General features: G+C 36.8%; 1 protein-coding gene across 1 annotated transcript; it reads left to right on the forward strand.

Moving 5' to 3' along the window:
• The first annotated feature begins 243 nt into the window (after positions 1 to 243).
• On the forward strand, positions 244 to 12,277 carry LOC113777708 (ent-kaur-16-ene synthase, chloroplastic). Its single transcript, XM_027322880.1, has 14 exons — positions 244 to 429; positions 1,435 to 1,490; positions 1,585 to 1,870; positions 1,978 to 2,158; positions 5,291 to 5,508; positions 5,603 to 5,723; positions 6,008 to 6,105; positions 7,402 to 7,628; positions 9,501 to 9,613; positions 9,734 to 9,832; positions 10,748 to 10,963; positions 11,071 to 11,236; positions 11,358 to 11,603; positions 11,722 to 12,277. The coding sequence occupies exons 1-14, from the start codon at positions 339 to 341 to the stop codon at positions 12,028 to 12,030; spliced, it is 2,427 nt and encodes an 808-aa protein (XP_027178681.1). The 5' UTR covers positions 244 to 338; the 3' UTR covers positions 12,031 to 12,277.
• Positions 12,278 to 27,574: the final 15,297 nt, after the last annotated feature.

The following is a 27,574-nucleotide window of genomic DNA, read 5'->3' on the forward strand; positions in this document are numbered from 1 at the left end:
TCGGTTGATTTAGAAAAGTAGGTGGGGTGTGTTTGGATAGCAATTTTTTTCACGGTAATTTAAAAAATTGTTATATTTTTTATGAATATTTTTTAAATAATTTATTTTATTTTATATATATTAAATAGTTACGGTAATTTTTCTGAAAAAAACTAAAAAAATGTAATTCAAACAAATCTTTAACATTCTTTGCACCTATATATTACATGTATATGTATTCCAGCGCGTCGCCTGTCGGAGGGATTGAACAGTTGGAACATTTCCCTTCTTGTTTTGGCTCTCTCATTTTCCTTGCTTCAAAGTTCGTCGGGATTGAGTGAGGACTAAGCACGACGATCATGCTTCATCTCTCTCTCAATTTCCAGGCTCATTTGACTCTCCAGAAAACCCAGTCTTACCGTTACAGGAGACCTCTCATCTCTGCTTCAGGTTGGTTTTTATGTCCCTCTATGTTAGTATTCTATTTATTTGGCATAAAAGAAAGAGAAGAACCCACCTTTCTACTGGAAAACGATTTCCAACATCTAATTCCTTCTATGAGAAAACACTTGCATCCAAAGGATGGTTTAATCTTTTTATCTTATATCATGAATGTCATACAGATGGTCGAATTTGTAGTTTCAAGTCAAAAGACCATTAATAGAAAAAATTACTACTTCATTTAATCTTCTCTGATATAAGGATTTTGCTACTTACCCACTCAAAGACCCTGACAGATTTGCCCTGATTGTGAAGATGAAATGAAAAAAGAGCAATTAATTAATTCCGGTGTGTTTCAATATGAAAATGAAAAGCTATGGCAAGCTTTCAAATGGGTTTGTGTTTTGAGGATCCACTGTGAAAGAAGGTGAAGAAGAGTATAGTTTAAGCGCTGTTTTTTGTTGGTTGATTTTTCATCCATATGTGAAAAGTGAAATAAATTTTTTTCTAAAAAAATTTGTAAGTGTGTTCACTTAGTGGTTGACAAACAAAGTAAATAACATTAAATTGATATTTTGTTAAAAAGCATGTACTGTTGATAAGTATTTCATAGATACATATGAGACTTTTCTTTGTTTTATTATACATAGTTTAATAGGCAAATGACTCGTACATTCTTGATTCTTACAACATATGCGCATTAGGCGGGTGAAATTTAGCAGGGCCAGCAAATTTTGACTATGGGAGCAAAGCCCATTTTGATAATTCTAATTCTAATTTGATATGATACTTGAAAGTCACCTGGTCCAGTAGGTCCATTGGAAAATCTAGACAATTTTTTCAAGGTGTTGTATGTAGTATATCTATGTATTAATCAATTCTTATCTTGTGCATTTGAACCAATTACCAATTTGTTTGAATCATTATAAGTTATTTTTTCCTTTTTCATGTTAAGCCCAGAAGACATTAACTCTAATTGTGCTGTTCTTCTTTGTCCCTTTTTCTTTTGAGCAGTCGCTCTGGAGACTGGAGTTCAAGGATTATCATCCCCGCCTAATTCTTCTGTCTTAGTATGATTTCTTATAAACATCTAAATTTACTTTATTTTTAGGGGGTTCTTGTCATCCATGATGAAGTAATTCTTGCTCTTCAATCTCCATGCAGTGGGTTGACCAGAGTAAAGAAAGAATTAGGAAGCTATTCAATGAAGTTGACTATTCTGTTTCTGCCTATGATACCGCCTGGGTAGCTATGGTCCCTGATCCACATTCTTCCCAGGCTCCCCTTTTTCCCAAGTGCTTAAATTGGTTATTAGGTAGTCAGCTTCATGATGGCTCATGGAGTCTTCCTCATCACCATCCCCTATTGCTTAAAGATGTTCTATCCTCCACTCTTGCATGCGTTCTTGCACTTAAGACATGGGGGATCGGTGAAGAACACATCAAAAAGGGTAATTTCTAAATGGCTTTTTCTTTTTTTTTGTGCAAATCTGAAATTTCTTGAGTATATATGCCTCTATGAACTTTCACTGGATTGATGCAAGTTCCACACTAATAGGTGTTCGCTTTATCGAGTTGAATTTTGCTTTAGCATCTGAGGAGTGCCAGTTTTCTCCAGTTGGATTTGACATAATATTTCCAGGCATGCTTGATCATGCAAGAGATTTGAGCTTAGGTTTTCAACTGGAACCCAAACTCTTAAACGACTTGATTCATAAGAGGGATATGGAGCTTGGAAGGTACATCTCTGCCATGTTGTATTGTAATCTAATTATCTCTGGCTTCATTTGACAAAGTCATTATTCTAGATATGCATAGAGGTGTCAAAATAAGTGATTTGGGTGGGTTTGGATGGGTCATAATTGAGTAATAGGTATAATTGGGTCAACCCATTTATACTCATTTAAATAAATGGATACCCTTTTACGCCCATTTAATAAATGGGTAAGGGTATATCCAATTACCATTTATGAGTCACTTAAAATTCTACTTTTTTTATAAAAAAATTTTCGCATATTATTTGACAAGAAATAATGTATTTTATTGTTATTAAATTGGTAAGAAATTCAAATTTATTTGCTTAACACTCACTAAAATTAAGTTTAAATATATAATTATTTTTAAATGGGTATAAATGGGTGATCTGAGTCAACCCACTATCTATCAATTAAACGGGTTTAATTGGATACCCATTTGGGCCCATTCAAAATTAATGGGCAGGTTTGGGCAGGTTTAGGTGAGTCAACATAATTAGGTTGTGATTGATACATAAAAGTGGAGCCTAATGGTGCTATATGAGTAATTATAATGTAAAGTTCTTTTGGAAGAAGTAGAATATCTAAGCTGTGAATTGGAATAAAGAGCCAAAGAGCAATGCTGTAATCCTTCCTAAAATTTTGGACTATTTTCACTTTGCACCCCTGACATCTTCAAGCATTCTTACTTTTCACACTTACGTTTGTTTTGAGAACTGCACCCCAAGTTTACCACAACATCCCAAATCACCAAAAATATTGACAATGCAAATAAAAGAAGGCAAAAATTTAATGGTGCATGCAATTTTCTTGATTTTTGATAGACTGATGTCACTATTAATTCCACCCCAAGGATGCACGTATTTCAGGTGGAGTACTTGGAAGAATTTTCACCTACTTTTCTTAATTAGTTTATATTAATTGGTGTGGTTTGAAACAAATTGGTAAATTGACGGTGCGAAGTGTTTACAAAAATGTTTAAGGTGTGAAGTGGCAGTAGTTGGTATCTTTGGGAGACAGATTGACCAATGTATATATTTGAAAAGGTAGATAGCATGAAGAATTTGAAAAGGTAGAATTTTTTAAGCAAAATGATTTTGCAAGAAGAAGTTGAATCCAACAATTATGAATGTTGTAGTAGTCATTATCAGGTCAATCAAGTAGCATAATTGATTAATTTAGTCGGAAGACTAAATTAGTTTAAAATTGGTTATTTATAGGGGCAAAAACTTGTGTAGATCTGGTCTGCAACCCCACTCGTAGATCAAGTAGTGTCAAATATGCCACATCCTCTGGAATTTAAATGTTTAGAAATCATGGCAACACATTGATGACAGACTTTACTCATCACTGGATGGCACCTTACTCATGCTGCCTTGATTGAAACCTCAGCCCACCACCACCAACCTTCGCCTTCAATGCCTGGAACCTCAAAACCCCACATTCTTTATCCTTAATCTCCATCAAACCTGCCGCCATTGTCAGCTTTGTTTTCTTCCATATCTTCTTCTCCTCTTTCCCCAAAACATAAGGTTGGGATTCCAAATTACTTCTTATCTACATGGATTTTCAAGAAAATCCAAATTTTATTCCCAATATTTCAGAACAAAATTTAATCAGAAATCAAAAGCAAAAGAAAAGAGAAAATCAAGATTGTGGCACTTGTAGATTATTTTTTTTCGGTTTGGAGATCTTGCCAGGAATGGAGATGAGTTTGGGAAAGAAGGTAGGAAGAAAGTTTATTTGTACGTATCTTGATCTTTATGGTATCTCTAATCTTTTGATTTGTATGGTTAGTAGCTCTTTTTTTGGTGCAAAGCTTTCCATTTATATCTCTAAACACTCAAGTTTCAAGGCCGTGTATTAGAGATACCTATGGAATATTGACCAGTTTAGGTCTCTCTCTCTCTCATGTTTTTTACACTGCTTCAAACTATTGTGAGTTTATCTGTTTATGTCATTAAAATTGTAAATTTGTAGAACATTTTTTGAGAAAATTGCTTGTGTGTGAGCTAAGTTAGTAGCCAATGGAACTCAATTTTACTGTGGGGTGAAAGCTCCAATAGGTTTGATTCAATCTACAAAGAGGACAAAGGATTGATTTTGGGTTTTTTGAAGTTTGAAGACCAAACAAAGTGCCGGAGATGATTTTGGGGTTGGGGAAGGGGGTAAGGAAGGGAGGCAGTAAGATGTTTTGATAATGGTGGTGGCGGTAACTGGTGGATGTGCAGAAGTGGTGGGAGTGGGAGAGGGAATGAAGGAGGCGAGGGGGGAAGTGAGGAAGGGGTTTGGATAATATTGGTGGCAATAAGCAGGTGGGCGTTTGCAGAACCCTTGGGGGAGAGGAAGTGAGGAAGGCATAGTTATTAACTGGAGAGTGATTGGTTCATCGGGGTATCGGTTCAATCAGGGGTTGGACGGTTCAATCATGAGTTGGACAATAATTATATAATATAATATAATAATATATTTTAAATTATGAAAATAATAAATTTTTAAGTTGATGGTTTAATCAACGGTTCAATCGATGGGTTTTTTTCAAATCATCAGTTGAACTGTTGAATCGTTGATTAGTCAATAGGTTTGTTGTTTGATTGATCTGATTAATGACCCAGTTCGGTCTTATGACTAGTTCATTGAGTTGATCGGTTCAATCGTGAAGTTGGGCCGAATTTTATAACTGTGGGAGAAGGGATGTTCACGATGGTGGTGGACGGGAGGCGGTCATTAGGTGGCAGTGGAAGGTAGGTGCGGAGTGCTGAGGACATTGTGAAAGTTGAGAAGGTGAGACATCTTGGACTAAAAAAATCACATGATGATGTGGCATTATTTACACCACTCGATCTACATGGTGGGCCCGTAGACCGAGTCTACACAAGTTTTTGCCATTTATAGGGGCTATTCTCAATTAGTTTATGTGTGGTTTTATGGTTTCATTAAACAAATAATTTGTGCAGCAACTTAAATTTTGTAATATTAATAGCATTATAACACGAAGAATCTCAGAGATAGGATGTTCATTGTAGTAAAATAAATAAATAAGGACACATATGTGATTCATAATTGCCTCTAAGCCCCTAAAGTATCTATCTTTTCTTTGTTGCTCTTATCATTTAGAATCCGTGAGAGCCACTCAAAGAAGAGTGAGGCATTCTTGGCATATGTATCCGAAGGATTGTTAAAGTTACAAAATTGGGATATGGCCATGAAATTTCAAAGGAAGAATGGATCACTCTTCAATTCACCTTCAGCAACTGCAGCTGCTGCTATTAATGTCCAAAATCCGAGTTGCCTGAATTACCTTTATTCGGTTATTGACAAGTTTGGCCCTGCAGGTCTCTTTATATTCAATGTACCCAAATTGATACTTACATAGCTATCTTATGCTTCCTTACTGCTGCTGCTGCTTCTTTTTGTTGCTTTTTTCAGTCCCAGCAGTTTACCCTTTGGATATATATGCACGCCTTTGCCTGGTTGACAATCTTGAGAAGATGGGTATTTCTCAATATTTTACGAATGAAATTCAGTGTGTATTGGATGACACATACAGGTAATCTTCTGATCTAAAATTATGGGGCTTAATTAATAAATTTGCTTGGCTTAATTTTTTTTTTTATTTTACCAAATAGGGTAATGAACCTCAAATTAAAAGTTCACAATTGCATGTGGTTTTACAAGTCAATATCTTAGTTAATATCATTCCAATGCTATCTTAGGCCAACACTTGCTCAAAACATGAATTGCATGCATTAAATATCTAGAAACAAGTTGTCGATGGATTTTTCTTGATTGGTTCAACTTATTGACAATTAATAACATCCACAAAAAAAAAAGATGCTGGCTGCAGGGTGAGGAAGATATATTTGCAGAAACATCGCACTGTGCCCTGGCCTTCAGGTTATTACGAAAGCATGGTTATGATATCTCCTCAGGTAACTGCTAAAGCGTTTGCACATTTTGCTAAATACTGGTGTGTTTTGCAGCCCCAATGTCTTGCATAATTCCCACTTAGCACCATCCAATTTTGTTATAGACACCGTGAACCCAAACTTATTAAAAAGTTCCTTGTCACCTCAAAGGCTTGCATTTTTAGTGATGGTAGACCAAACCGTTCTTGGTCACTCTTTTTCTTTTTGTTTTTTGGATGAAATTAGTATAGACCGAAGACAATATTTAGCATTGAGAAGGAAAGGTTTTGTTGTATACCGGTGTTATTTATATGTTAGCTTTAATTGCATATGAGATTATGGTAATTTCTTGATTTTAAAACTTAGCCCGAACCGTCCAGTCGAACCAATCAAACCGTTAACTGGGCTGCTTTTTGTTATGCTTCAAATTTGGATGGGTTGAAAAATCTATCTAAATTTTGAAATCCAATCGAACTGTCCAGTTGGACTAGTGATCCATCAAACCTTGGTTATTTTTACTAAATCATTATGGTTCGTGGTCTAATCCATTGTTGTTGGCTCTTAAATACAAACAAGTAGGTCCTGTGCATTAAATGCAAGGATGAGAGGGACAGGTTGTGGAGCATTTATACATTTAGTCCGTATCACTTGGTATTAAATCCTCTAATTCTTTTAAATTTCTAAATCTATCCCTTTTTTTTGTTTATTGTCCCATTTCATTTTTCTAAAATTATACTTTAGCTTTAAATCGTTTACAAAATTTTGAATTACTGATGTAATTTCATGTTTCTTATCCTCATAACCATTGTAAATTTGATAAATGAAGAATCAAAGCACTTCATTTTCTTTCTTTTTTTAAAGGAATTTAATTTCTAATTTAATCGATTGGCCAAATATGTATAGAGAGGTTATCAATGGACTGTATGATAACATAAGTAACAACTCGCCCATTTATTATATATTTATGATGTGACGAGTTGGTAATAATTCATTAATGGTAAGCCCAATGATTTTGAACATAGTGACCCTTGTTCCAGTAAATTTGTGCTTGAGTTTCAAACCTTGGGTAATTTGGCTTGAATATATTTAATTGGTAACTTTGATGTGTATAATGTCCAAGATAAAAGTTTGAGATGCAATGTTGTAGTATTTGGTAACTTTAGGGTGCAAAGTGCCAAAAAATGTTAATGATGCAAATTAGAATGACTAAAAACATTAAGCGTGCATAATGAAATTACATTTTTCAGTAATTCAAGTATCTTTTGCGTGTGCCCATAAATGATAAGAGAAGATAAAAAGGTTCTTGAATCGATTTTGTAGATCCATTAATTGGTATCCTGGAAGATGAAAGCGCTTCCAGTTATTGTTGTAATGGATCCTGGAACGAAGTAAATGCTTTAGTGGAAGTATATCAGGCATCACAGATGGCAGTACATGAAAATGAATCAGCTCTAGAGAAACAAAATTTATTATCGAAGCACCTCCTGAGGCAGCATATTTTCAATGGCTGTGATTCGAAGGGATTCCCTAACCAAATCTTCCAACAGGTAATTCTCCTTATATTTATATTGCCACGGCCTATTTGATGTTCTAGAAATTTAGGACTAATATCACTTTGATCACTTAAAAGTGTTCTGTTAGTTCTCATTTTGCATCCCAACATTTTAGTTTGAAAATTTTGCATCCTAAAATTTTAGATGTATTTCGGTTTGTCCAAATTGTCTATATTCAAATGAAATTGACAATGATCATACGTTACAATCTTTCCATTTATGGCAATTGTGGCCAATTGGTCGAATTTATAGAAGTCCATTGCATGTTTCACATGGAGTGATAATAAAGTTTTGTTGATTCCCTTGCGACTAGTGAAAATTCGGGAAAAATGAGCAGTGTCCAAACCTGACGACTCAGAGTATCTAAAACAAAAATTGGAGGTGCAGTGAGAAAATGTCATAAGTTTTAGGTTCCTACTATTATTTTTTAATAAAATTTAGGACTGGCATCCTACCTGACCCTTACATGGAGTTTTCCCAAAAAAAAAAAAAGTCAAAAACTTTATTGTTGTAAAGTGGAAGCAACCATTATGTGAAGACGTCGTAGGCGAATGCCAGATTGCAGCTATCTTCCTCGAACAGAGGGGAGCTCAGAGGAAAAAGGGAGCAACTTAACCCACCTAGTCTTGCCTTTAGAAAGGAATGCAGGAAAGATCGGATACTGTGGCAGTTTAGATAGTTAAATAGGACTGGCATCCTCTCTGACCCTTACACGGAGTTTTTCCCAAAAAAAAAAAAAAAAAGGGTAAAAAACTTCTTGTTGTAAAGTGGAAGCAACCTATTATGTGAAGACCTCATAGACGACTGCCAGATTGCAGCTATCTTCCTGAAACTGCCTTTAGAAAGGAATGCAGGAAAGATCGGATACCGTGGCAGTTTAGATAGTTGAATAGGAGTGGCATCCTCCCTGACACTTACATGGAGTTTTCCCAAAAAAAAAAAGAAGTCAAAAACTTTATTGTTGTAAAGTGAAAGCAACCTATTGTGTGAAGACCTCATAGGCTAATGCTAGATGGCAATTATCTTCCTCAAACGGAGGGGGAGCTCAGAGGAAAAAGGGAGCAACTTAATCCACCCAGTCCTGCCTTTAGAAAGGAATGCAGGAAAAATCAGATACTGCGGCAGTTTAGATAGTTGAATAGGCCTGGCATCCTCCCTTACGCTTACACGGAGTTTTTCCAAAAAAAAAAAAAAAGTCAACTTTATTGTTGTGAAGTGGAAGCAACCTATTATGTGAAGACCTCATAGGCGAATGCCAGATTGCAGCTATCTTCCTCGAACAGAGGGGGAGGTCAGAGGAAAAAGGGAGCGACTTAACCCACCCAGTCCTGCCTTTTAAAAGGAATGCAGGAAAGATCGGATGTTGTGAAGTGGAAGCAACTTATTATGTGAAGACCTCATAGGCAAATGCCAGATTGCAGCTATCTTCCTCAAACAGAGGGGAAGGTCAGAGGAAAAAGGGAGTGACTTTACCCACCCAGCCCTGCCTTTCAGGAAAGATCGGATACTGTGGCAGTTTAGATAGTTGAATTCCAAAAAAAAAAAAAAAAAGTCAAACTTTATTGTTGTGAAGTGGAAGCAACCTATTATGTGAAGACCTCATAGGCAAATGCCAGATTGAAGTGGAAGCAACCTATTATGTCAAACTTTATTGTTGCAGTAGTTTAGATAGTTGAATAGGATGCCGTCCCCCAAGAGGCTGGTGCCACGGAGTCTGCCATTGCTTCAAAGGATACTACTACTAAATAAGATGTTGTTGCCCAACCTCCTTAGCCGAATCAGTCTCTGTTGCTTAATTTACAGACTCCATGTACTCACTTGAAATGAAGCCAAACAAACTTCTGGAATTGTCAATTTCATTTTCAGGTTGAATATCTTCTCAATTTTCCATCCCCATTAATTTTGCCACGGGTTGAGATCAGGAAGAACATAGAGCATTACAACGTGGATAGTGGAAGAATTCTGAAAACTTTATATCGGTAAACTTCTGGTCCTTTATTTTATAGAAAAAGCATGTTTGCTCTTGTTAGCTATAGTTTTTAAGTTTTCATCCTTCCTTAATTCAAGTATTGTTAATTATGTTCTTAACCATCCGTCAGCTCGTCAAATTTTGGCAATGAAGATTTGTTAAGGTTGGCAGTCAGAGATTTTAATCACTGCCAACTCATTCACCGCAATGAACTGGAAGAAATAGAAAGGTATGTGGAAGATTTGAACATATTAGCACTATTTTGCTGTGCTTTTATCGTGGTGAATTAATTTGTGAGTGATTCTAGTGAATGATTGCACACCAAAACAAATGAGTGAATTGAAAAATGTACACTGGTCAGGAAATGTGATGCAATTCGAAAATTTTGAGCCATGAACCACCACGATTAAAAAACTTTGTGATGGACAAATTTTTTAAATAAAATTCTTATGTGTAATGTGCTCAAAATTTCTACCTTTCTATACGTGTTCTTTGGACACTTTAGTTAATTGCTTGATCAACCACATAGCGATTCAATATGAATTTATTGACCACTTATTGATCCTATGTTTGTACCCCAGTATGTCCTTAGAATTGTTAAAAAATGTTATACAATGACCAAGTCATGAATATCAGATTAAAGATTACAAAAATTTGCCTGCTAGGGCAGTTTGAACTTTGATAATTCTTGGCAAATTTTTCCTGGTGAATTTGGATAAAAAATTCGGGGTACATATCAGCACGAGTATGGGTAAAAAGTTAATTCTACCCTTATCGGAAATTAAACAAAAAGTTCACCATTTGCCAAGAAAAAGAGAGATAGTGAAATAGAGTTGGCAAATAGGGGTACATATCAATGCCGAGTATGGGTAAAAAGAGAGAGATCAAAAGAAATAATTTGTGTGGTCCAGAATTAGAAAAAAAAAAAAGAGTTTGTATACCAAATTTTGTAAAAAAGTACAATGATAGCGTCAATTACATCAAAAGCAAACTGTACCTATCCCAATTTCCTCAACATAAGCGTACAGACAAGTTCAATCATGTCATATACATGTCTATAATTAATTGCATACACATGAAATTCCATTTGTTATATAAATGAATTGGTTGTATTCAAATCCATTTTACTTCTCTTTCTCCACAGGTGGTATACGCAGAATAGATTGCACGAACTGAAGTTTACAAGACACAAGGCTATATATGGCTTCTTTTCTGCTGCAGCAACCATATTCTCACCTGAACTATATGAAGCCCGCATGTCATGGGCCAAAAATTGTGTACTGACTACAGTGACTGATGACTTCTTTGACGTGGGAGGTTCTGAGGAGGAACTAAGAAACCTTATTGATTTACTTGAACGGTGAGTCTCCCTGATCCTCTTCTCACTATTCTGAAATCTGAACATTCTTAGCCCCTATACTATGTATATAATTTCCTAAGTAATAAGATAATGTCTGCAAACTACAGGTGGGATGTGAATATCAGCAGTGATTGTTGCTCAGATATCAGCAGTGATTGTTGCTCAGAGAATGTCCAAATCGTATTTTCAGCACTGCGTAGTACCATCTCTGAGACTGGAGAGAAAGCAAGCAAATTGCAGGGACGCAATGTAACAAGCCACACGAAAGAGATTGTGAGATGTCTACTTCTTTCATCTTCTTGCTTCTTGCTATTGTACTCTGATGTATGCGTATGGGTCATCCAGTTTGCTCTCTATAATATATGATGACGATTCTTTAAATGGTTTATTACAGTGGCTAGAATTGCTCTACGGATTTTTTAGGGAGTTTGAATGGACTAGAGACAAGACGGTGCCAACATTGGATGAATATATGGCAAATGCTTATGTATCATTCGCCCTGGGGCCGATAATGTTCCCTGCCATTTATCTTCGGGGGCCAAAGCTATCAGAAGAAGTTGCTCGACATCCTGAAATGCGGTCCCTTTATAAGCATGTTAGCAATTGTGGTCGGCTTCTTAATGATATGCGCGGCTTTGAGGTATAACATATTTCTTCATTGATTTTTGCCGTGGATTTTATTCTGTTCTTATTAATCGTGTTTTATCTGCCATCCTTCAATTTTGAACCGATTCTTATTGATAATATCTATCACGCAGAGGGAAAGAAAGGAAGGTAAACTAAATTCTGTGACTCTACGACTGAGTCCAGATGGTACGGTTAGTGAAGCAGCTGCAATTGCAGAGGTGAAATTGCTGATAGAAAATGAAAGGAGGAGACTGCTAAGATTGGTTTTGCAGAAGGATGGTAGTGTAGTTCCAAGAGCTTGCAAGGACATGTTTTGGAATCTAAGCAGAATACTACATCAATTTTACTTCAACAATGATGGATTTACATCAGAAGTGGAGATGGTTGATCTCGTAAAGGCAATTTTTCATAAGCCAATACCTTTGGAGGATTTTGAATAGCTTCTCTAAGGATCAAACGAGTCCGGTTATGGGAGGAGGTTATGATTGTTAGACACACACAACTGGAGATCCGAATGACTAGTATTTGAAATTTGCTGTCTCGTGTACAGGTTTTTCAATGTAGCTTCTCCAAATAATTAGGGCCACGATGCGTGTATCCCTGGACTATAGTGGGCTCGACACAGCTCGGGTTTAAACGTTGGACCAACATTAATCTTTAATAAAGTTCAAGTCGATTAAAGCCCAATCTAGATAATTATATATGTTGGTATGCTATGATACGATATTTATATATATATATATATATATATGTATCATTGATATAGTACGTATATCATATATTCAAATTAATGGTTTGTCTAATATAGGGTACTTGTTAAAATATATTTCAAGTGTTATATTTTTGAAAATATAAGATTAATTTAATTAGAAAAATTAAATAAATACAAGGAAGGTAGGCAAAATTAAATATAGAAAATATATAAATATAAGGGAGGATAATAATTATTAGTATGCTTCTATATATGATAGATTAGGTAAATATTAAATATGTTAATAAATGTCTTAAGAGTACCTATTAGAAAAATTTTTAAATTAATTATATGTCTTATTATATATGCTATTTATAAGTCATATTTAAATGTATAATATTACATATTAGTCTCTCTATCCTACTCTTATTGTAATAGTTTTCCCTTTTAACTATTTCAAAATTTGAATTCGGCTACAATTGTTCTGCTGACATTCCTGTCTTAACCTTGAAAAGAGATCATGTAGAATAGTTAAAAATATTTTATTGGTCCCATAAAAGTGCTTTTATTGAGAGAAAAGATTAAGGGGGCGCTTGGTTCTTGCTTTGGAATTGGAAATGGAATAATTCCTAGAGGGTTCACTAATGAGGGTTGTGGTCAATTCCTCCCAATTTGGTCGGGAATCATGAATGGCTAAATTTTAAGGTATGATTCCAATATTTCAATTCCCATTGCATTGGACCAAGCGTGCAGTATTGGAATTATTGTAATTCAAAATACCAAAACTCCTAAAACAAGCGGCCCGTAAGTGTGCAAGGCACTGCAAATTTTTGCGGTTAGATTCCATGTGCTTCTCACCTCCCTTAAAATGAGTTTGAAATGATGTGGGACTCGTGGAATCTTTTCTCACAAGAAGGCTAACACCATATGAATTTTCATAAGGTAAAGGGGCAAAGGTGAAACAAGCATATGAAATTCGAACTTGTTTCAACTATATGTAAAAAGTTGGGAATTCAAAAAGTGTCCCTTATAGTGGGACATAGTGAGTATCATAATATATATATATATGGCTTCATGAAGTTCCTTTTTGGTCCAATTTTAATGGAGCAACGGAAACTTTTATCATATTGGACATATAACGGGGGATACTTGAAATTTTGAGAATGGAGATAAAGATTCTCTGCAAGTTTCTATTAAAGAGTCGAAAAGAAGTGTAAGAAGCCAATTACCGCAAAGCATTTGTGAACGACGGGATTGTGATGAGAAAGATGTAAGAAAAAGCCACAAACGATGTAGGAGACATATGAATTATAATGTATTTTCATGCAACAAAAGTTATGGATAGAAAGGTTATAGATTGATTGCTAATATCATTTGCAGTGTATATATAATTACTTATCATGTGAGTTCGGACTAAACTTGAAGTAGGCACAAAATTCTTTAGTTTTGTGAGTCAAGTATGAATCTCACTATAGAACCTAAAGCTCAAAATTAGAAAGTTTAAAGGGATAATATCAAAAACCTCTCCTAAGGTTTCTCTTAATATCACCTAGCACTCCAAAGGTTTTAAAAATATCACTTACCTCCCTTCATTTTGTTATTTGTGTAACAAAAATTTTAAAAACCCTAAACTACCCTTTTACTTGCTAAATGAAAATACTCCAATGTCACTTTGTTTACTTGAAGAAAACTATCACTTAAAAAAATAATCTCTAGTAGTACTACCAAAACGTCACAATACTATAGTCCAAATATATATATATATATACATATATTTAAAAAATAAAAAGATACTAACAAAGAAATATACTAGCACCAATTTAACTCTATATACTCAAAATAAATTTCTTATGAACTGTATTTTTTTTTCCAATTTCTTCTCAACCCATGCCCAAACCTTTAAATTGTACTAATCATTATAAAAGTTAACTCAAAATAAATAATGAAATTATACCTCACTCTTTCACAATCATAAAAAGTAAAAGACACATAAAGTTCAATGTACTATAATTTACAAATAAAAAATCACAGTCATCCAAAAAAATGAGTAAGAGAAAATGTTGGAGAAAGAAGAAAGAGAAGAAAGTGACTTTTTTTTTTGTTTCATTTATTTGATATGTAAATTATGTAACGAGTGAGGGTTAATATAGTCTTTTTTACAATTATCGAGGGAGGTAAGTAATATTTTTAAAATCTCAAGGGTGCCAAGTGATATTAGGAGAAACCTTAAGGGAGGTTTCTAACGTTATCTCAAATTTAAAAAATCCTATGTTTTGGAGTGAGCTAAACTTTGAATTTTTCAAATATTGACTCTAGAAACTCGATTGACTGCTCTACACATTATGTATTGTAGATGTAAACATGCGTTAAGTATACACATCTAAATAAAGGAGTATATTGTCTCATTCAAACAACCATTTAAATCAAAGTCTTTGAAGTACTCAAATAGTTTTAACACTAGTGCCCTTCTTTCTCTGAAGACCCATTTTCATTTGAAAATAGGGTAAAATACACAAAATCTTCTTGTGGTTTGTACAAAAGTTAAACTACTCCCTTATTATTTGAAAGCACCCAAAGGATCCCCTTGTAGATTTGACAAATATGAAAAATGGCTGGCAACCGCTTATATTGACAAAATCATCTAAAATTCTCATATTACCCTTATTGAGTAGCTCTTTTTGGCATAAATCTGTATATATCTTTTGTTCTTTCTATTTTTTTCCTTTCTCATTTTTATCCTTTATCCTTTATGGTGGAGGATGAGTAATTGAATTTGTAATTAGATTTTGTGCTTCTTAATAAACTCTACCTCAAAACAAAAGTTTTCTTGCATAGGAAACGTAAAATAGTAGTAAAGCAAGGAGATAAACCACAAAAATTTTATTTAAAATATATATTTTAAAAGAATAGCATCTTTACAAATTTGGATCAATTGCCATTATTATATTATGTGAATCTAAGTAAAAAAGAACATAAACAAAAGGGAAAAAAAATCAACAGCAACATTGATCAGTTCTTAGTTTAAATCTTATATACACTGACAGTGTATATACTTTCATGGTTAGATGCACGACAGATGCACAAAATTTGAATTTCAAATTCAAATTGGATTATGTGTTATGTATCCAATGGTGAAAGTGTATATAATGTCAGTGCATACAAAATTAATCCTTTTCTTATTTTTCTATTCTAGTTTATATGTAATGGTGGTGCCCTATTTAACTAGTACCAGTACTAAAAACATATAAGAAGTGTGCGATTAATTATGGAATCTATGATGATGATGATGACGATGACAAAAATTGAAAAATTGAAATGAGAGATTAGAAATCTCCAAAGCTGGGGGCCTTGGGGGGGAACACTATTTGCATTCAAACTTGTTAGGTTCATGAGTAAAGGATTATGTCCCACATTGATCCGAGAGATAGAGAAAGAGCGGTTAATATGTAAGTAAGGGCCTGAGACCTAATGGCTTAAGCTTTTGGGTCAGAGTTGGGTTTCTGACTTACATATTGAGCTCTTTGGTGGACTCTCTCGAGGTGTTTCTCCCCATCAAATTGGTATCAGAATCTCAGGTTGCAAGACTGGACTACTAATGAGCAAGTGGATTCTTTTTTAAGTTGGACTGGTAAAAATTCTCTTCTTGGTGGTGGACCAAAGTGCCAAAGAGTTTGGTTAGTGTTGGACCACGTGCACTATGGGTTTGGCAGGAGGTCCAGTTGGTGTTAGACCAAGGAGCCAAAGGTTGGCAGGGATCCAGAATACAGTTTGGATGTTGAAAAAGAGTGGGTCCATATTTGTGAGAAGAGGTGACCTTAGGTGATAAGGTGGGTTTGTGTTGAGTATTAAAGTGGGTTCGAAAAAGGACTTGTAAATTTGGATTTAATGTGGGGGATACTGACAGGTGCCGAACCTGTGCAATAATAATAAATAAAACCTAACTACCACTAAAAGTAGTCAATAATCAATTTTAGATACTGAAGCAGGGACTCTAGGTGTGTAATGGGTTACTTGATTCACCATGTTCTCGAAGAGTTTGCTTAATTCGATATACCCGAATTAATTATCTGACTAAATTCACTAACTAGTAGACAGTGGCAAGTAGGGTCGTCTCCTCAGGGACTGGGGAGAAATTTGTTTCCTTCCGAGTCAAGACAAATGGGGATTTTCACGATTAAATGCTAACTAAATAAATTAACTGTAGAAAATAATTAATTAAAAGAAATGATTGGGAGAACTCTAGCCAAGGGTACACTTCAGAAATGGTTCATGCACTGATCATCGATTCACAGATAATTCCAACATTTATTAATAGATTAGTTATAGTTGTCATACACGCGATAAACAACCAGCCTTTCCTTAATTTCTTGATAGTTAAAGTACGACTGTTAACTATTTCTCTAATTCGGAAACAATCCTAGGTACGACCGTAGGATTTAATTTCTAGATTGCATTAATAATTAGAAAGACCCAATCCTAACTAACAAACACGCTACGAGAGTTTGTTTAAGTTAGATTGTATGTTTTCTGACGTAAACCCAATTACGCCAGGTGCTACTGAGATAGAGATAAACGAACAATTACAGATTTAATTACCCTTATTTAGCAAAATAGCCTATGTGAATAATTGATTATTGCGCACTAATCAATCATACACAAGGGTTATAACAATTAAAAGCAGGAAACATATAAATATCAATAAATGAAGAAAATAATTAAAAAACGGTTTAGATCTCACAGTAATTGCTGAATCAATTCGTCAGTTGTCCCCTTGATTAGAATTAAGAAGCTAGTTCTCCATTGATGGAGAACAAGCTATTTGAAACTTACAATTGTCTCCAATCCGTGACATACGAGAGAGCCTGGTTGCCCTCTCCAATTTCGGTCAAAGCCAAGTGAAAAGCAAAGCCAAAGGGTCAACAATGGCGGCTAGCCTCACAAAACATTCGAGAAAGGTTTTTCTCCTTTGTTCCCTCGATTCTCATCTATACAAGAATGAAAAAGTAGTCTCCTTTTTGGTCAACAATCGTGGCCCCCTTTTGTCTCTCTCTCTTCACGTTGATTCCACCCAAAATTGAAGGAATTGCCTCCTCTCTTTTTGGCTAGAAAAAGCATAAAGAAAAGCTAATGCCTCCTGTCCCTTGTGCGGCTAGGCCCACCCAAGAGAAACTCACGCTGCTCACTTCCTAATAATCTAGAGTTCTAATCTATACCAACTTTCCTTATCTAACAGACTCCTAAAAAGAGTAATTTCCTAATAGTACTCAACTACTAGATAGAAAAAGGCAATAGTTATTCCAGCATTGCCTCTGACTTGGAGTCCACAATTCTTTGGAAATTGCTTCCGTACGCGTGAGATCCCGGCTTTCCGGCTTTGAAGGGTGGAGTTAGGCGTGGGCACGCCTAACTGACAAGAAATCCTCTGGAATTTGATTTTCAGCACTTTTTCAGCATTACTTCCTGCAATTAATACCAAACACCAAACTTGAGTAGAATCCATCCAATAGAGTGAAACAACTACGAAATAGCAGTGAAATAACCCACTAAAATGTACTCTATCAATTTCTCCTACACCTAAACTATGCTTGCCCTCAAGCATACTTAACTCAGAAATGCAATTAAGATACCAAGCAATTCACAACAGTTCATATCAAAAACGGCATTCCAAATTTTCCAATGACCTCGTCGAAATCAGAATATACCAAACTGACAATTCTCACATTTAATAGGCACTCAGTCACTCCAAAGTGTGTAGGATATAGGATGGCTCTCAAATCAACACAATGAAATGACATTACCATAAACTTGCTCATATATCATATCTCCACCACTTAATTATGAATTAGATGCATCAATCAAAGGGACTTTGCAAGGTTGTAATGGGGCTCAGGTGAAAGGGTAGGATAAAAAGGATTTTAAGGGTGTAAAAATGTTAAAGAAAATACCTAGAAACTCATTGCACAGGTTCTTGTCAATTTGTACCTCCAAGGCAGCTCAACAACCCAACAAGTGTAGTAGTCGGCCTTTGTTACAAATACCTCAACTTCTTTTCTTCCTTTATTATTTTTTTTTCTTTTCTTTGTTTCTCTTTTTTTTTTCTTTTTCCTTCGCCTTTTCTCTGAGGATTTTTCTTTCCACACACCATAGAAGTCAACCTCACTTATCATTCTTTTTTTTTTTGCATCTTCTATGCACTGCCTTTCAAATAACCCTCCAAATCCCTATGCAATGAAATCACAGCACTTCTTTAACACGAGATTCAAACAAGAAAGTCTAAAAAGAGGTTTCACGGCTAACAACTAGGGTATCAAACGAAGAAAAGGGTTAAGACTCAACTTGACTCACTAAGGGTAGATAAACTAAAGGTTGGTTTTTTTAAAAAAGTCCAAAAATGGTTCAGTCCTAGGTGCCCTTATCATTTTAATACATCAAATTCAAATGAATATGGTCTCGACATGCATAACCGAGCAAGTTCTAGAATGACAAATCATGTGCAATAACCACTCAACAAACGAAAAATTAGGCTCAAAAATCGCACAAGTTGTCAAATCATGTCAAGTTCAGCATATTCATCAATCAATTCAGCATCGAGAAAAGTGGACAACCCCTATGGAATGAACTTACTGATCATACTTGTATCTCAATTGCATTCATCATCGTTTAAGGCAAGGAAAAAGCAAATTAAGCAACTAAAAATATAGTTAACCCTCCCCTACACCTAAACCTTACATTGCCCTCAATGTAAGCAAATAAAGATCAAAACAGAGGTAATGGGGCAACGACACTTCCCTGAACACGAAGGAGGGTAGAAACGAACTAAGGCTAGGGAGGAAAAGGTGGGGCGGAAGGTCTATTCTTGCTTTTATTTTTTTTATTTGGCCGCTCAAAGTGAGTCAATAGGCCGCCAACTAAGCAAAGGGTCCCCAATCACAGCTCCAAACACCAACAATTAGAGAAATAGATAATAAATACCCCAGAAACGAATTGAACATGTAAACACGGTAAAACTTTTCCAAATACCACCGGCTCAACCCAAAATTGAGCAAATAGTCAACAACGGCCAAAGACAAAGTCATAGCATCCAAATAAAGAACAAAATGTCTGTCATCAACTAGTAAATCAAAATATCTGGCCTCAGCTACAAATTTAAAATCTGTTCTTAGCTACTCAAAAATTAGAAATCTGGCCTCAGCTAAAAGTGACAGAAAATTAAAGAAAGAAAACACTTGAGGTGGGAGCCCACAATGGGTATGATGGTGGAGCAGAGGCAGCAACGGAGGAGGCTGTACGCGTGGCGGTAGTATGACGACGGGCATTGCGTCCACGCGCTAGGGCAGAGGCGCGTGATGGAGACCCGGTTGTACGTTTGGGTTGCTGAGATGCGTCTGACTTGAGGAGAAGCGAGCTGTCTGTGCGATGTCCTTGGTCGTGCGCGCGCTGTGGGTGCACGGAGAGGAGGGTTGGAGCTCACTGGTCGCATGATGGTGGCTGCTGGGCGTGCCTACTGCTGCACCTGTGCGCAGAGGAAAGACGTGCTGCTGCGCACTTGGTTGTTGTTGGGCGCGCCTGTCGCACATGCTCAGGGCCGCGCGGATGGAGTGTTGCGCGCACTGGTCTGGGCGCGAAGGCTGGGTCGTGCGCCTGGGGCTGATCTCGCACGCTTGGGCGAGCTGGGCAGCAATGGAGATGCGGCGGCGGACAATGCGTTGGAGTGTCGTGGGAAAGGCGAACGCCAGAGGCGATGCGCACGAGGAAGACGGCGGACTGAGGTGCGGCGGCAGCCAAGGAAAAAGAAGGTAGAAGAAGAAGAGAACGAAAGAACTGAAAGGAAGAAAGAGAAAGAAAAGAAGAAGAAGGAAGAAAGGAAGAGAAAAAAAAAAAAAGAAAGAAGAAGAGAAGAAGTAGGGCAACCGTGGCCCCTCCCTTTTTTTTTAAACAAGACACCCTTATGTTAGGCGTGGGCACGCCTAACTACTTTCGAGTCTTTTGACCATCCGCTCAAAATTTGGATCCTTAAACATGATCACTTGGCATGGGCACGTCTAACTGCCATCTTCCTGCCAGAATAATAACAAATCACTAAATGACACAAACACTTAACAAAGAAATCCAAAAATATAAGAAAACTAAAACAAAAGAAGCCTTGGATTGCCTCCCAAGCAGCGCCTTTCTTTAATGTCTTTGGCTAGACAGAGCCAAATTTATTCATGGAGGATAAAATCGTGTAACTCGTCTCAGTGCTTCATCTTCTGTGTATCCCTGATATCTCTCATAAATAGAATAATCCTTGAGCACACGAGGTGTGGTCTTCCATGGATAAGTAGATGGCTTTAAACAAGTCAATAAGAATCTTATTTTTTCACTTACTCCTCCATCATGAACACTTACTGGTTCGAGATATTTTTTCATCGTAGCTCTTAACTTATCCCTGTCATAAAACACAAAATCTTCTGGTATAATAAGATCAATTTCACTAACAGGATTTGAAGAATAAGAGTTAGGTAAATATTGATTAAGAATTGGAGGAGATGTCACCGCATTTGAAAATTGTTCACTGGATTCATCCACTTGAACACTTTGATATTGGGGTTCCATTTCTTGTACTTTAATTCCCTTTTTCAACTGCATCTTTAGATTCTTCTTCTTGAGACTTCTGCAGTTTCATGTCACTTGTCAGGATAATTATACCCTCATCCTCATCATGATCGATAATCGTCTGTGAGGGCAATTCTTCACTCATTCGAGAAGTCAATTGCGTTATCCTAGATGTCAATTGATCCATTTGATCTGCCAAGTTACGCATGCTCGCTTGTGTCTCCTGATGAAATTGATATGTGTTAGTAGCTATTAATTCAATCATTTCTTTAAGAGACATACCTGACATGGATGATGGTTGTTGAGACTCTTGCTGTTGAAAATTCATTGGTCTGGTCGCATAATTCAAATTGGAATCATCCCATCATCCTCGATCATACCCATTTGAATAAGAGCCATACCATATTTGATATTGAGGTGAAAAATCTCCAAAAGTATTGATTGGAGCACCTAGACTATCTTGAAATACGGGATATATGTCAGTTGATTGACCTGAGGCAAAATAAGTTCCACAATTCGCAACAGCCCATTGATAATTAGAAAAAGCATGAGTCTCATAGCCCCTTCTATAAATAAAATTCAGTCTATCATCAAAATACGGGATGTTAGCAGCCATAAATTATATATATAAAAAAAAGAGAAAAATAAAAAAAATAAAAAAAAGATGAACTAAAAAAGAAACAAATTAATTAGACATCAGTCCTCGGCAACGGCGCCAAAAATTGACAGGTGCCGAACCTGTGCAATAATAATAAATAAAACCTAACTACCACTAAAAGTAGTCAATAATCAATTTTAGATACTGAAGCAGGGACTCTAGGTGTGTAATGGGTTACTTGATTCACCATGTTCTCGAAGAGTTTGCTTAATCCGATATACCCGAATTAATTATCTGACTAAATTTACTAACTAGTAGACAGTGGCAAGTAGGGTCGTCTCCTCAGGGACTGGGGAGAAATTTGTGAAACAAATTAATTAGACATCAGTCCTCGGCAACGGCGCCAAAAATTGACAGGTGCCGAACCTGTGCAATAATAATAAATAAAACCTAACTACCACTAAAAGTAGTCAATAATCAATTTTAGATACTGAAGCAGGGACTCTAGGTGTGTAATGGGTTACTTGATTCACCATGTTCTCGAAGAGTTTGCTTAATCCGATATACCCGAATTAATTATCTGACTAAATTCACTAACTAGTAGACAGTGGCAAGTAGGGTCGTCTCCTCAGGGACTGGGGAGAAATTTGTTTCCTTCCGAGTCAAGACAAATGGGGATTTTCACGATTAAATGCTAACTAAATAAATTAACTGTAGAAAATAATTAATTAAAAGAAATGATTGGGAGAACTCTAGCCAAGGGTACACTTCAGAAATGGTTCATGCACTGATCATCGATTCACAGATAATTCCAACATTTATTAATAGATTAGTTATAGTTGTCATACACGCGATAAACAACCAGCCTTTCCTTAATTTCTTGATAGTTAAAGTACGACTGTTAACTATTTCTCTAATTCGGAAACAATCCTAGGTACGACCGTAGGATTTAATTTCTAGATTGCATTAATAATTAGAAAGACCCAATCCTAACTAACAAACACGCTACGAGAGTTTGTTTAAGTTAGATTGTATGTTTTCTGACGTAAACCCAATTACGCCAGGTGCTACTGAGATAGAGATAAACGAACAATTACAGATTTAATTACCCTTATTTAGCAAAATAGCCTATGTGAATAATTGATTATTGCGCACTAATCAATCATACACAAGGGTTATAACAATTAAAAGCAGGAAACATATAAATATCAATAAATGAAGAAAATAATTAAAAAACGGTTTAGATCTCACAGTAATTGCTGAATCAATTCGTCAGTTGTCCCCTTGATTAGAATTAAGAAGCTAGTTCTCCATTGATGGAGAACAAGCTATTTGAAACTTACAATTGTCTCCAATCCGTGACATACGAGAGAGCCTGGTTGCCCTCTCCAATTTCGGTCAAAGCCAAGTGAAAAGCAAAGCCAAAGGGTCAACAATGGCGGCTAGCCTCACAAAACATTCGAGAAAGGTTTTTCTCCTTTGTTCCCTCGATTCTCATCTATACAAGAATGAAAAAGTAGTCTCCTTTTTGGTCAACAATCGTGGCCCCCTTTTGTCTCTCTCTCTTCACGTTGATTCCACCCAAAATTGAAGGAATTGCCTCCTCTCTTTTTGGCTAGAAAAAGCATAAAGAAAAGCTAATGCCTCCTGTCCCTTGTGCGGCTAGGCCCACCCAAGAGAAACTCACGCTGCTCACTTCCTAATAATCTAGAGTTCTAATCTATACCAACTTTCCTTATCTAACAGACTCCTAAAAAGAGTAATTTCCTAATAGTACTCAACTACTAGATAGAAAAAGGCAATAGTTATTCCAGCATTGCCTCTGACTTGGAGTCCACAATTCTTTGGAAATTGCTTCCGTACGCGTGAGATCCCGGCTTTCCGGCTTTGAAGGGTGGAGTTAGGCGTGGGCACGCCTAACTGACAAGAAATCCTCTGGAATTTGATTTTCAGCACTTTTTCAGCATTACTTCCTGCAATTAATACCAAACACCAAACTTGAGTAGAATCCATCCAATAGAGTGAAACAACTACGAAATAGCAGTGAAATAACCCACTAAAATGTACTCTATCAATTTCTCCTACACCTAAACTATGCTTGCCCTCAAGCATACTTAACTCAGAAATGCAATTAAGATACCAAGCAATTCACAACAGTTCATATCAAAAACGGCATTCCAAATTTTCCAATGACCTCGTCGAAATCAGAATATACCAAACTGACAATTCTCACATTTAATAGGCACTCAGTCACTCCAAAGTGTGTAGGATATAGGATGGCTCTCAAATCAACACAATGAAATGACATTACCATAAACTTGCTCATATATCATATCTCCACCACTTAATTATGAATTAGATGCATCAATCAAAGGGACTTTGCAAGGTTGTAATGGGGCTCAGGTGAAAGGGTAGGATAAAAAGGATTTTAAGGGTGTAAAAATGTTAAAGAAAATACCTAGAAACTCATTGCACAGGTTCTTGTCAATTTGTACCTCCAAGGCAGCTCAACAACCCAACAAGTGTAGTAGTCGGCCTTTGTTACAAATACCTCAACTTCTTTTCTTCCTTTATTATTTTTTTTTCTTTTCTTTGTTTCTCTTTTTTTTTTCTTTTTCCTTCGCCTTTTCTCTGAGGATTTTTCTTTCCACACACCATAGAAGTCAACCTCACTTATCATTCTTTTTTTTTTTGCATCTTCTATGCACTGCCTTTCAAATAACCCTCCAAATCCCTATGCAATGAAATCACAGCACTTCTTTAACACGAGATTCAAACAAGAAAGTCTAAAAAGAGGTTTCACGGCTAACAACTAGGGTATCAAACGAAGAAAAGGGTTAAGACTCAACTTGACTCACTAAGGGTAGATAAACTAAAGGTTGGTTTTTTTAAAAAAGTCCAAAAATGGTTCAGTCCTAGGTGCCCTTATCATTTTAATACATCAAATTCAAATGAATATGGTCTCGACATGCATAACCGAGCAAGTTCTAGAATGACAAATCATGTGCAATAACCACTCAACAAACGAAAAATTAGGCTCAAAAATCGCACAAGTTGTCAAATCATGTCAAGTTCAGCATATTCATCAATCAATTCAGCATCGAGAAAAGTGGACAACCCCTATGGAATGAACTTACTGATCATACTTGTATCTCAATTGCATTCATCATCGTTTAAGGCAAGGAAAAAGCAAATTAAGCAACTAAAAATATAGTTAACCCTCCCCTACACCTAAACCTTACATTGCCCTCAATGTAAGCAAATAAAGATCAAAACAGAGGTAATGGGGCAACGACACTTCCCTGAACACGAAGGAGGGTAGAAACGAACTAAGGCTAGGGAGGAAAAGGTGGGGCGGAAGGTCTATTCTTGCTTTTATTTTTTTTATTTGGCCGCTCAAAGTGAGTCAATAGGCCGCCAACTAAGCAAAGGGTCCCCAATCACAGCTCCAAACACCAACAATTAGAGAAATAGATAATAAATACCCCAGAAACGAATTGAACATGTAAACACGGTAAAACTTTTCCAAATACCACCGGCTCAACCCAAAATTGAGCAAATAGTCAACAACGGCCAAAGACAAAGTCATAGCATCCAAATAAAGAACAAAATGTCTGTCATCAACTAGTAAATCAAAATATCTGGCCTCAGCTACAAATTTAAAATCTGTTCTTAGCTACTCAAAAATTAGAAATCTGGCCTCAGCTAAAAGTGACAGAAAATTAAAGAAAGAAAACACTTGAGGTGGGAGCCCACAATGGGTATGATGGTGGAGCAGAGGCAGCAACGGAGGAGGCTGTACGCGTGGCGGTAGTATGACGACGGGCATTGCGTCCACGCGCTAGGGCAGAGGCGCGTGATGGAGACCCGGTTGTACGTTTGGGTTGCTGAGATGCGTCTGACTTGAGGAGAAGCGAGCTGTCTGTGCGATGTCCTTGGTCGTGCGCGCGCTGTGGGTGCACGGAGAGGAGGGTTGGAGCTCACTGGTCGCATGATGGTGGCTGCTGGGCGTGCCTACTGCTGCACCTGTGCGCAGAGGAAAGACGTGCTGCTGCGCACTTGGTTGTTGTTGGGCGCGCCTGTCGCACATGCTCAGGGCCGCGCGGATGGAGTGTTGCGCGCACTGGTCTGGGCGCGAAGGCTGGGTCGTGCGCCTGGGGCTGATCTCGCACGCTTGGGCGAGCTGGGCAGCAATGGAGATGCGGCGGCGGACAATGCGTTGGAGTGTCGTGGGAAAGGCGAACGCCAGAGGCGATGCGCACGAGGAAGACGGCGGACTGAGGTGCGGCGGCAGCCAAGGAAAAAGAAGGTAGAAGAAGAAGAGAACGAAAGAACTGAAAGGAAGAAAGAGAAAGAAAAGAAGAAGAAGGAAGAAAGGAAGAGAAAAAAAAAAAAAGAAAGAAGAAGAGAAGAAGTAGGGCAACCGTGGCCCCTCCCTTTTTTTTTAAACAAGACACCCTTATGTTAGGCGTGGGCACGCCTAACTACTTTCGAGTCTTTTGACCATCCGCTCAAAATTTGGATCCTTAAACATGATCACTTGGCATGGGCACGTCTAACTGCCATCTTCCTGCCAGAATAATAACAAATCACTAAATGACACAAACACTTAACAAAGAAATCCAAAAATATAAGAAAACTAAAACAAAAGAAGCCTTGGATTGCCTCCCAAGCAGCGCCTTTCTTTAATGTCTTTGGCTAGACATCGCCAAATTTATTCATGGAGGATAAAATCGTGTAACTCGTCTCAGTGCTTCATCTTCTGTGTATCCCTGATATCCCTCATAAATAGAATAATCCTTGAGCACACGAGGTGTGGTCTTCCATGGATAAGTAGATGGCTTTAAACAAGTCAATAAGAATCTTATTTTTTCACTTACTCCTCCATCATGAACACTTACTGGTTCGAGATATTTTTTCATCGTAGCTCTTAACTTATCCCTGTCATAAAACACAAAATCTTCTGGTATAATAAGATCAATTTCACTAACAGGATTTGAAGAATAAGAGTTAGGTAAATATTGATTAAGAATTGGAGGAGATGTCACCGCATTTGAAAATTGTTCACTGGATTCATCCACTTGAACACTTTGATATTGGGGTTCCATTTCTTGTACTTTAATTCCCTTTTTCAACTGCATCTTTAGATTCTTCTTCTTGAGACTTCTGCAGTTTCATGTCACTTGTCAGGATAATTATACCCTCATCCTCATCATGATCGATAATCGTCTGTGAGGGCAATTCTTCACTCATTCGAGAAGTCAATTGCGTTATCCTAGATGTCAATTGATCCATTTGATCTGCCAAGTTACGCATGCTCGCTTGTGTCTCCTGATGAAATTGATATGTGTTAGTAGCTATTAATTCAATCATTTCTTTAAGAGACATACCTGACATGGATGATGGTTGTTGAGACTCTTGCTGTTGAAAATTCATTGGTCTGGTCGCATAATTCAAATTGGAATCATCCCATCATCCTCGATCATACCCATTTGAATAAGAGCCATACCATATTTGATATTGAGGTGAAAAATCTCCAAAAGTATTGATTGGAGCACCTAGACTATCTTGAAATACGGGATATATGTCAGTTGATTGACCTGAGGCAAAATAAGTTCCACAATTCGCAACAGCCCATTGATAATTAGAAAAAGCATGAGTCTCATAGCCCCTTCTATAAATAAAATTCAGTCTATCATCAAAATACGGGATGTTAGCAGCCATAAATTATATATATAAAAAAAAGAGAAAAATAAAAAAAATAAAAAAAAGATGAACTAAAAAAGAAACAAATTAATTAGACATCAGTCCTCGGCAACGGCGCCAAAAATTGACAGGTGCCGAACCTGTGCAATAATAATAAATAAAACCTAACTACCACTAAAAGTAGTCAATAATCAATTTTAGATACTGAAGCAGGGACTCTAGGTGTGTAATGGGTTACTTGATTCACCATGTTCTCGAAGAGTTTGCTTAATCCGATATACCCGAATTAATTATCTGACTAAATTTACTAACTAGTAGACAGTGGCAAGTAGGGTCGTCTCCTCAGGGACTGGGGAGAAATTTGTGAAACAAATTAATTAGACATCAGTCCTCG

The sequence above is a fragment of the Coffea eugenioides genome, chromosome 7 (genome assembly GCF_003713205.1).
Source record: "Coffea eugenioides isolate CCC68of chromosome 7, Ceug_1.0, whole genome shotgun sequence".
Classification (NCBI taxonomy): Eukaryota; Viridiplantae; Streptophyta; class Magnoliopsida; order Gentianales; family Rubiaceae; genus Coffea; species Coffea eugenioides.

What these genes read in the sequence shown, in the direction of transcription:
- LOC113777708 (XM_027322880.1), top strand. Translation starts at nt 339, where the DNA reads ATGCTTCATCTCTCTCTCAATTTCCAGGCTCATTTGACTCTCCAGAAA. An exon ending in CTTATTGATTTACTTGAACG is followed by an intron (nt 10,964 to 11,070) that starts GTGAGTCTCCCT and finishes TGCAAACTACAG; the next exon opens with GTGGGATGTGAATATCAGCA. An exon ending in ATGATATGCGCGGCTTTGAG is followed by an intron (nt 11,604 to 11,721) that starts GTATAACATATT and finishes TCTATCACGCAG; the next exon opens with AGGGAAAGAAAGGAAGGTAA.